This window comes from Coregonus lavaretus (genome assembly GCF_964263955.1).
Source record: "Coregonus lavaretus genome assembly, chromosome: 23".
NCBI lineage: Eukaryota > Metazoa > Chordata > Actinopteri > Salmoniformes > Salmonidae > Coregonus > Coregonus lavaretus.
In genome coordinates, this window is record NC_140010.1 from 6,125,112 (window position 1) to 6,135,962 (window position 10,851).

A 10,851-nucleotide genomic window follows, 5' to 3' on the forward strand; every position below is an offset into this window, starting at 1 on the left:
CTACCTCCCTCCGTTGGGTCTGGGCAGGGGATCCCCCACAGTGTCATGCCTCCCATGCCCAAGCGGGCAGCCCTGGAGAAGGCTAATGGGGCTTCTGCCATGTTCAACACTGGCATGCTCCAGTACCAACAAGCCCTAGCCAACATGCAGTTTCAGCAGCAGGCTGCCTTCCTCCCCTCAGGTATGGCTCCCATGGCGCCCAGGCTGCTTTCATATGGTCTCTTTCATACGTAGAACTAGAGCGAGTAGACCTTCCTGGACATTCAAGCTACACAATAAAAATAAATAGTTCTATATAGAGCCAAATAAGGGTTCATTGGCTCTGTAAAGAACCTTTCTCAATCTCAAAGGTTCTACAAATAACCTTTTGAAGAACAATACAGGGTACATATTAGATCAACTGGAATGATACTCACTCACAGTTGCACAAAAAGAGCTGTGAGCAAACCACACCCCAAAATATTATAATGCACTGTCTCCCCTACATTTTAATTATCACTAAAATAACCATTGAAGGGCTCAAATGGTTATTTGAGTCATTATGGTTCCACATAGAACCATCACCCTTCCCAAAGAACCATTGAGGAACCCTCTTTTTCTCAGTGTGTAGCCAGAGCTCAGCCATACAGTTAGAAGAAGTAGAAGGTGAACAGTGCAAACAATGTTAAAACAATGTTAAAGGCTCCACGCTGCTGTCTATCTCTGGTGCAGGTGTTCCGGGTCTCCGGTGCTTTGGTCTGGGGGGCTATGTGTGAATGTGGTCGGGTGGAGACTGTGTGTGAATGTGGTCGGGTGGAGACTGTGTGTGAATGTGGTCGGGTGGAGACTGTGTGTGAATGTGGTCAGATGGAGGCTGTGTGTGAATGTGGTCGGATGGAGACTGTGTGTGAATGTGGTCGGGTGGAGACTGTGTGTGAATGTGGTCGGGTGGAGACTGTGTGTGAATGTGGTCGGGTGGAGACTGTGTGTGAATGTGATCAGGTGGAGACTGTCTGAATGTGGTCTGGGGGGCTGTGTGTGAATGTGGTCGGATGGAGACGGCATAGGGAAGTTTGGGTTGTTCTTTCTGACCTAATGCTTTTGTTTGGCAACATAATGTATGTCCTGCTACCATATTAATACTGTATGTCCTTCTTCCATATTAATAATATATGTCCTTCTTCCATATTAATACGATATGTCCTGCTACCATATTAATACTGTAGGTCCTGCTTCCATATTAATAACATATGTCCTGCTTCCATATTAATACGATATGTCCTGCTTCCATATTAATACTAATGTCCTGCTTCCATATTAATGCTATATGTCCTGCTTCCATATTAATAATATATGTCCTGCTTCCATATTAATACTATATGTCCTGCTTCCATATTAATACTAATGTCCTGCTTCCATATTAATAATATATGTCCTGCTTCCATATTAATACTATATGTCCTGCTTCCATATTAATACTAATGTCCTGCTTCCATATTAATGCTATATGTCCTGCTTCCATATTAATACTATATATCCTGCTTCCATATTAATACGATATGTCCTGCTTCCATATTAATACTATATGTCCTGCTTCCATATTAATACTATATGTCCTTCTTCCATATTAATACTATATGTCCTGCTTTCATATTAATACTATATGTCCTGCTTCCATATTGAGCTGCTTCCCGTTTTCGTTTCTGTCTTGAGCGTGTGTGTATGTGATGTGTCACTATTATGATTAGGACTATTAAATGATTGTTGATTGCTACTACTATTATTATCACAGTTGATTGCACGTTAATATCCATGACACCTCAGACAAAAGTGCCTGATCTGATCTGTATAGACTCTCAGCCTAATTCTCCTGATCGCCTAGTTTGGTCTAGATTGGTCAGCTCCAGGGTTGGGGTCAATTACATTCAAATTCCAGTCAATTCAGAAAGTAAATCCAATTCCAATTCCACATTTTCCTCAGTATTTCTACTGCTGGCCACTGACTGTGTTACTGAATGCTGTCCAGTTCATTAATTAATGTTATTCTCCTGATCTCTTCCTTCACTCTAATGAAACTTGTGATGGGCTATTTTGATTTCTCTCCCCCCTTTTCCAATCCACTTCCTGTTGCACACTTCCTGTTGCACTGCATGATGGGCATTTGGGCAGGCTCAATATTCTGCATGACCCCCACCGCCGGTGTTGGTAGGTTCCAGCATTCCTTCTCCACCAATTAGCTTTCAGCCTCGCCAGTGACTCGCACGCCATCAAAATCTAACTAACCATCACACAGCTAAAAGGTGGCACCTTGGCTTTCTGAAGCGAACCCAGATAGTTTTCTAGCATGACTCCCAATCTGTTTGTGCTGTCTAGTCAATGATTATTGATTAATCAAGACAGCACAAACAGATCTGGTATCTAGCTAATAGTTTAATAAATAATGATTAATCAATAATCATTAGTATGATCATATCAACATGTAGTTGGATCTGCCTTTGCTTTGACACATTTGAACCCTGTATAAAGCCTTTGACACATTTGAACCCTGTATAAAGCCTTTGATACATTTGAACCCTATAGCCTTAGACTTCATCAGTTCACAAATTATCTCATCATGGGTGTTGGTGACTTGGGAGTCACAGGGTTGGTTGTGGCATATAACTGAATCATTTGCACATTTCATTTGTTAATGATACTGTATTTAGTCATATCTCTACATTTAAATACTGGAGATATGTTTTAATGGAGGTTTTATTCTGTTTCGGGTGTACTACCAAACATGTTACTGTAAATCCACCTTGGACCCTAAGCTGTGATTGCTTGACCCTTGGCCCTTCTCTGCCCTCTCTGTTGACAACCTCAGCATTTGGCTGGTATAACCTCATTATGCCATCCGCAGATGTACCACTCTGAAACCCCTATACATTTTACACCCATGGCTGCATTCCAATCAGATATCTCACTCCCTTCTCTTCTCCCTCATGTACTTTTCCTCTTCAGATCAGATTGATTGGTCAGAAAGGACTGGAAGTGTTCAGGCAATATAGTAACTGCCTCCACTAACCTTTCTTATAGTGTTGTCGTTTTCCTATTGCTTACACCTATCCAATCCTCTCAGAGGGAAAGGGAGTGAGTTATAGAATTGGAATGCGCCCCCCCCCCCCCCCCCCCCCCCCCCCACACACACACCACCTGTCCTTCACATTTATTTGCCTGGTGGCCAATTGGCCACACTCCACCCCTCTGTGTGTTGTTGCTTATATGATTTTCCCTTCTGACAAAAGTACCAATGATGCACGGTGGTACGCCAGCATCTGCAGCCACCACATCTGCCACAAGCGTTCCCTTCGCAACCGCCTCAGCCAATCAGGTTTGCTCCTCTACTCTCTCTCTCTCTCTCTCTCTCTCTCTCTCTCTCTCCTCTCTCTCTCCTCTCTCTCTCTCTCTCTCTCTCTCTCTCTCCTCTCTCTCTCCTCTCTCTCTCTCTCTCTGGTTGTTAGAAAAGTACATCTTTCATGTTAATGGTGAACTTTTAATGTACTTATTAAATACAAGTTAAAGATATTATTAACTTGTCATTCTGGGGAGACATTTACTGTATGTCGTTATAATGTCTGACATCGTTTTAACCTCGATTTTTGTCCTTTCTCATTTTGAGGACTCTTCCTTATCAAAGTTGACTACCAATGAGTACATGCAATTGGTATGTATGAAGAAGTTTTCCTTATTTTCGCACAGCAGGTGCTGGCAGCAGTTGCTATCTGTGCCATTTGGCGCTTGGGTTATGTTCTCCTGCTGCTGCGTACGTAGGGTATCGCATGCAGTCAACGCTATTGCAGTGTCTGAGGATTCCACATGTTTCTGCTACTTACACGCCAGAGCCCTTTAGTGAGGAGACATTGTAGTCTGTGTTGTAGAAGTATACAGTATGTGGTCAAATAGGACCAGGGAAAGAAGACATTGTCATATATAAAAAATATGTTTGCCTAGACTGGGAGTGCAACAAGCTGTAAAAGATAAAGAAATTAGATTCAACTTTATTATCCCCAAGGAAAATGAGTTAATCCTTAACTAACTGCAGGTCATTTTTGTAGCGCCCAAACATTATTTTTTAAAAGGAGGTCAACAAATTGGAGGACTTGAGTTTGCATGGGTAGCCACCTCATCAGGTGTTTTATCTAGGCATCGTTGTAACCACATTCTCCATTTCGGTAATGAACTCTGAGATTTGCGTAAAACTGCTGATGTGTTTTTGAGGGGGGGGGGGGGGGGGGGGGTGGGGTCTGATGATATGCATAAGATGTGTGATGTGTTTTAGAGGGTGGGGGGGATCCGATTATATGCATAAGATGTGTTTTTGATTTCTCTGCTCTGTCTCCATCCACAGATTCCAATAATTTCTGCCGATCATCTGAGTAACCACAAGTATCTGACTCAAATGTAGTCAAGAACAGTGAGTTTCTATTAATCTCTGTTTCTTTACAGTATGTTTACCTTCCAGCACCACCAAGAATATCTGAGTGCATCTAGCCAAATTATGGCAGCATTTATTTCCTACATCCTTATACATTTAAAGGGGCAATCTGTAATAGCTACATACGTTTTGCGATTTAAATTAATGATATATACCCGTTGAGCTATGTCTATGAATTTGAGAGTGGTTACATTTCTCCAGCCCCATCCCTCAGATCTTTACCAAAACAGTGGTGGGGTCTCCGCTTTGTTATTGTTTGAACTGTAGATTGCAGCTTTAAGCAACCTTTCAGAGAACAACGATAAGATCCAGATATATTGGAAGGCTAGCTACATTTTAAAATAACATATAAAACGTACTTCTTTAATGTAATTCCTCGCCTCTTGTTTTGCAGATCCAATGAATGGTTGATGGCACCATCCAAGCCTAAATAGTTCAGCCTTTATGTATATAGTGTTCAGAATGTCAAGCAATGGACAGGAGGAGCATCATCTCTCAGTCACTCTGGAATGCTGGTCTTGTTACGCATGCAAACATCGGTGTGCTCTGTTGATGCCATGACACACACACACACACCTCCTCGTCCTCCAAGTCAACGTCCAGCTGAGAAGAGGAGTGTCTGTCTGTCCATCTGTGCTGACAGACAGACGCTGAATACATTAGCAGTACACCTGTGTGTTCAAACACAAAACCATGGCACTCAAATTATTTTATATATTTTTTGCACACACACAAGGTTGGGACCGATGTGTTGTTGCATCTAACCTACATAATACAGTGTTGGTACGTCGGTAGACCAAGACAGAATGTTTTATTCACTTCGTTCTGTTTTTAAATTAATAGACTTGTGTTAATGGTTTACAAAAACATTTGCAAACGTGCCCCTTGAATTTGAATTGAAATCAGAAAGGCACAACACATTTTAAAAGGAATATTTAGGCGAAACGTCAGAGCATGTACAGTATTCTGTTTTTAATAAGGCTTCTAGTGAAACTAGATACTAAAATGAGGGTCAGAGACATATGAATGTTCTGGGTAAGAAACACACCTGTGTACCATTGAAAGCACAGCTTTAAACACCATAGAGGCCATGCATCCCAAGCCAGAGTGTAATTTCAGCAGTGTTATTCTGTTTACCTAAGATATGTGTTTTGTATGGCTCGAGTTTTGATTTTTACATAATTTCTCCATTGTCTAGTTGGTTTTTTAACATTGTGCCATTTGCTTTGTTGTTGATATTAGGAATGGGGTCCTCTCCAGACTTTTAAGTCATCAATCTCCTAAATCTAAAAAACAGAGGTGCCTTTTCTCTTTTTATCGATCTGTTTTTGTTTAGCTTTTCTTTTTGTGCTTTATTGTTGTATTTATCAGACGGGCTGAGCTATGGCTCAAATAGGAGCTCATGGTGACCGGGGAGCTGTACGTCCGTAGACTCTAAAGCCTGTTGAAGTGATGTGGGACGTGCTAGCTCTCCACCAGGTCTCGTTTCCTCGTCCTCAACCTTAAAGGTGGAGGGACTCTAAAACTGTGTCTGCAAAGAAGCACTGTCAAACCACGTGTTGTTAAAATAAGAAAGTGTGACTTAAATGAGGTCATAAGAAGATATGGCACTTGGTTGAGTGTTTTTGTGCTCCCTAAACCCCATTACCCCTGTATAGGCTCATTTAACTTTATTTGAGGTAATACAGCAAATCATTGATTTGATGTGCATTTATCAAACAGAAAGAACATCTCTCCCTTTTTGATCTGATTTCATCCGATTCTGGATACCAAAGCACAGTTCTGCTCATGCACGAAGGGTTACCGAAGTATATGGCCAAATTCAGGAAGGTTCAACACAGAATTGGGGGAGCAGAGAATTAATTTCAGAAACCTTGTTTTCACATGCCATTATATGTTCTGTGATTTCTTTAGTTGTTTTTCTGTTTTGGCTGATGTGTAATATATCTTTACTGATTGTAATGTACCTAATACCTATTCAATTGTATCTATTGAAGCCTTAGATTACAGGACTGGGTTCCATCCCAATCAAATGTACTTTCAATCACCATACAGGCAATGAACACCAATGATATTTTATAGACCGTACACATACAGCTTGTGTTTTGTTTTCTTCTTCTTCTTTTTTTTTAAGTAACAATTTACTCTCTTAAATGTCATTGAACTCATGTGCTATGTATTACTTAAGGATTTGAATATATTTGAATATTTAGTTTGTAGATTTTTGCCTTATTATATTCTACTTGACAATATTGTTATATAGCCATTGTAGATTTTGAGGTAGTATTACATTCATAACTTTTTTTAAACCATACTCATAATTAATAATAACATGTGGAGTCAGATAAAGTATTCAAATCATTCATGTAGCTGGATGTCTCTTTAGATTGAAGAGGTTCATTATCAATTCATTTTGTTGATCAAAGACCTTTTGATATTGATACAAGGAATGACATCAGTTGGTTGGTTGCCGAGGCATCAACTCTGGCTGATGATGAATGTTTCAACTAGCTCCTTTTTTTCTTTGAGATCTTGTTTGAAAATATATTGTGTCGAAATGTAGATTGTCCATGTTTAGAGAAGAAGGAAACAAGTTATTTTCTACTTTATCCATTTAAAAAATATATATTGTTTTAATATTTCTTAAGATTGCCCTGAATGTCAGGCCAAAATGAACAGTGAGATTGATGGGTCTCTGGAGTTGGGTGAATAGTGAGATGAGAGGTGAAGTAGTGGACTTTGCTGAATCGGAAAGGTCGGTAATGCTGCAGATGAACGATCTTTAAACTAAGGGACAAAGGTTGACTTTTTGCACTTCTGTATATAGTCAATGAACAGAGAAAAAACATGTATCATATTGAGATATTATTTTGAATAAAAAATTATATAATTATAAGGAATTTTGTTAGGTTAATTTAAAACATCTAAACTGAAAGACCAGCTAAACAAATTTGCTTGCAAAAATAAAATAAAATCGCAACAGTTTCTCGGCCAATGCATTCAGAAAAAGCTATGCGTTTTTTGGCTTATTTTGTCAGTGGCTTGTAGTTTGCAAGGAAATTCTCAAGGGGAACATGCCCCCCACGTTCACTCCCACTCCCCTTGTAGTATTTTACATAAAACAAATAGCCTATATTGTCTATATTTCAAATGTTGGACCAGGCCCTTCATGTCTGGCCCTACGGTACAATAACTACAATCAATTATATTAGAAACCATATTATATTTTAGTTTGATTTGACTGCATGTAAAAAAATAACACAAATGTAAACAAACTATATAGGTAGATAAGGAAAATTCATATTTTCAATTTACAAAATAACATCTACATTTGGGGAAATGAGACTGCAGACAAGTCATCTATCACTTGTGAAATAACATTTTACCTAGAAACTCCATGAGATCTCAAGAATAAAATGTAATGTTAACACCAAACCACCCAATAAATATTCTCTCATCACAGTAATATTACTCAAGTCAACATGGACTCACAGAACACATACAGCTACTGCTACCAGACAACTGTGCACTCAGCAGGTGAAGGCTCACCACCATACTAAATGAATAGGTAAATACTATTTCAAATGAATGTAACCGTCTTCAGTCAAGGTCAACTTATTTCTGACTCGAGGTCGCTGTATAAGTGCTATCGAACCAAAGCGTCACTTTCTCCAAACCAACCAGTGCTGCTCGGACAGATTTCACTGTCTCTCGGCTTATTAAACCAAGGTCTCTCTTACCTGCTGGGGGCACACATGCTTAACTGCTTATTATGCGTAAGTGATCACTTACATTTTTTGCTTATAGTTGCTACAGAATAATGTACTACTCTGTCTTCAGATTTGTTTTATGCACATTTTATTGTTGCCATAAATACTCTTGCTGTTCTGAATTATAAAAAAAAAAAAAAACATGAATAAAAATAAAACTGATTTGCTCACGCAACTCATCTATGGTCTCCATGTTTGTCTGTTAACTTAGTCTATGAAACATTACTTTAAAGAGCATCCAGAACACATCTGAACATATTCCTCAAAATAAGGAGGCACTCTGACATCACATGAAAACAGATGATCGAGTTCTACATCAAACTTTAGTGTCATTGCCATCTAGTGGACAAATAATTGTCTATTTCCAAATAAAACCAGTGAAATTGGACACCTATCTATTCTGCAACGGGATGACTCCTCAGCTAGTCAAAAGTATTGTAGATTAGTTGAGTCAGCTGTGCTGGAGCAAAAACATGCACACCTTGTGGCTGCCTAGCTGTGAATCATGTTTGGAGACCAGCACTGCTTTATGTTATCATACTGTACTGTCTGGTTCATGATGACAACAAACACAAGAGCTGTAAATGATGATCTCAACAACAGCTATGAATTTGCATTTCAAATCCCGCTGAAATGCACTCATGAGTGTGTGGAAGACTTATGTAGAGCTTACATTGGGCAGGAACCAGCTTTGATTGACAATTAAACTGCCGACTAGGTGAAGATTATGTCGATGTGCCCTTGAGCAAGGCACTTAACCCTAATTAATCCAGTAAATCGCTCTGGATAAGAGCATCTGCTAAATTACTAAAATGTCAAATGTAATAGCTAAACATTAAAAAGTGACACGCCAGTCTTCTTTTCACCTAATTTAACACCTGATTTACTTAACAAAAGGCACATCTCAATAGGTGGTCCAGGTATGTCATGACATTGCAAAAGTGGAGGAGGGGCGGGGCTTTCCTGTTTTGTTCTCTATTGCTCTGATGGATTCCCATTAGACCAACTCCTTGAATGCCCTACTTTTTGAAGTTTGCAGTTGTGTCTAAAAAACATTTGTGTGTACTTTACTGTATGTACTTTATTGTATATACTTTACTGTATTTTTAGTGTGTGTACTTTACTGTATTTTTACTTGGGATATCGCTTTTCAACAGTAAAAGTAAAAAAATAAAAAATAGCTGGAAGAAATCAGGACTGTTCACTATTTTGAAGTGAAATCCTTTAAGGAACTATGACCCAAGGCAGTCAGCCTACTTTGAGTGTATGTATAGCCTACTCTCACACCAGAGAGACAGATAGGACACAGACTCCATCTCGAAACCAGGGGATGGTGATGTCATTATCAGTATGTGCCCTGGGGCATTGGGAACCTGTCTCTCTGGATTCTACACAGATGACTTACACGTCCTGTGTCAGAGAGCTTCAATGATGACAAGACACTCACCTTTCGGGGAACATAATAGTTTTCTGTTCCATTGCTTCCTTATAGAAATAGTATATCCCCAGTTTATGGTGATGTTTGTTAAAAGTAACTGATGCCTTGAGAAAATGGCATATTTCATTCAGTCATATATTTCATAGAGAAAATATGTCTAAAATAAACATGTGCCACAACCTATATTTGTATTATTATGTACAAAATGAGAAGAATAGACTCTTGAAATACTCCGGTTAAAATAATGTGAAATGTTTGGCTTCTCCTAGTCTGCCATTGGAATACAGTAACGAATAGCTATTGTAGTGTTGCAATTTTCTGACCTGCCTGGGAATTCCATGTCATCTGATTTGCAACTCTCTTGTCATTCAAATGGTGGACAGATGCCGAGTTCAAAACATCTGTGAACTCGGAATTATCTGACTTCTGACTTCAATGCATTCAAGACATTTTTTACATTTTAGCAGACGCTCTTATCCAGAGCGACTTACAGTTAGTGAGTGCATATATTTTCATACTTTTTTTCATACTGGCCCCCCGTGGGAAACGAACCCACAACCCTGGTATTGCAAGCACCATGCTCTACCGACTGAGCTACACGGGGCCACTGAAATGGTCATCCAACTCGGAATTCCAAGTAGGAAACTCGGGTATACTTCTAGAGCCCCGACTTCTCGACAAGAAAATCAGTTCTGAGTTGGATGACCATTCAAATCGATTTTCCCAGTAGTAGCTATTTTTTTTCCCGAGTTCCCAGTCTTTTTGAACGTACTGAAGTCGGAGATTTTCCGAGTTCCCAGTTGTTTTGAACGCGGCACCACTTGTCGTGAAAGCACCAAGACACTTCATACGTTTGTCACCCCCTTTCAATGGCCTACATTCAGTTCAATATAAATAGCCTTTGCTTTACTGTACTATGACTAAAGCTGGGCCTATAAATGATTAGCCTCCTGATCTCAGCCTCGTCATCATATAAGATAACTATCGGGGGAGACGCCCTGGACAACAAACTTCAAGGCTTCTTGTAACAGTCATTTGTTACAATAGCACGGGTCATCTGACTGACACAAGAGTGATTGACTAATATTTGCATTGAGTAATGTTTTGGGTGACTACCCCTTTAAGAAAACGGAACTAAACCTTGGCTCGTGACGTTAGTTGCCTTGCGCTGAGAAACAGTGGGCAGGAAA

At 39.6% G+C, this 10,851-nt stretch overlaps 1 protein-coding gene across 1 annotated transcript; it reads left to right on the forward strand.

Annotated features, from left to right (window-relative positions):
- Nucleotides 1-6: 6 nt before the first annotated feature.
- LOC311098735 (muscleblind-like protein 1) lies at nt 7-8,402 on the forward strand. The gene is made up of 6 exons (XM_084139280.1): nt 7-181; nt 2,149-2,184; nt 3,264-3,349; nt 3,638-3,682; nt 4,367-4,432; nt 4,848-8,402. The coding sequence occupies exons 1-5, from the start codon at nt 46-48 to the stop codon at nt 4,421-4,423; spliced, it is 360 nt and encodes a 119-aa protein (XP_083995406.1). The 5' UTR covers nt 7-45; the 3' UTR covers nt 4,424-4,432; nt 4,848-8,402.
- The last annotated feature ends 2,449 nt before the right edge of the window (nt 8,403-10,851 follow it).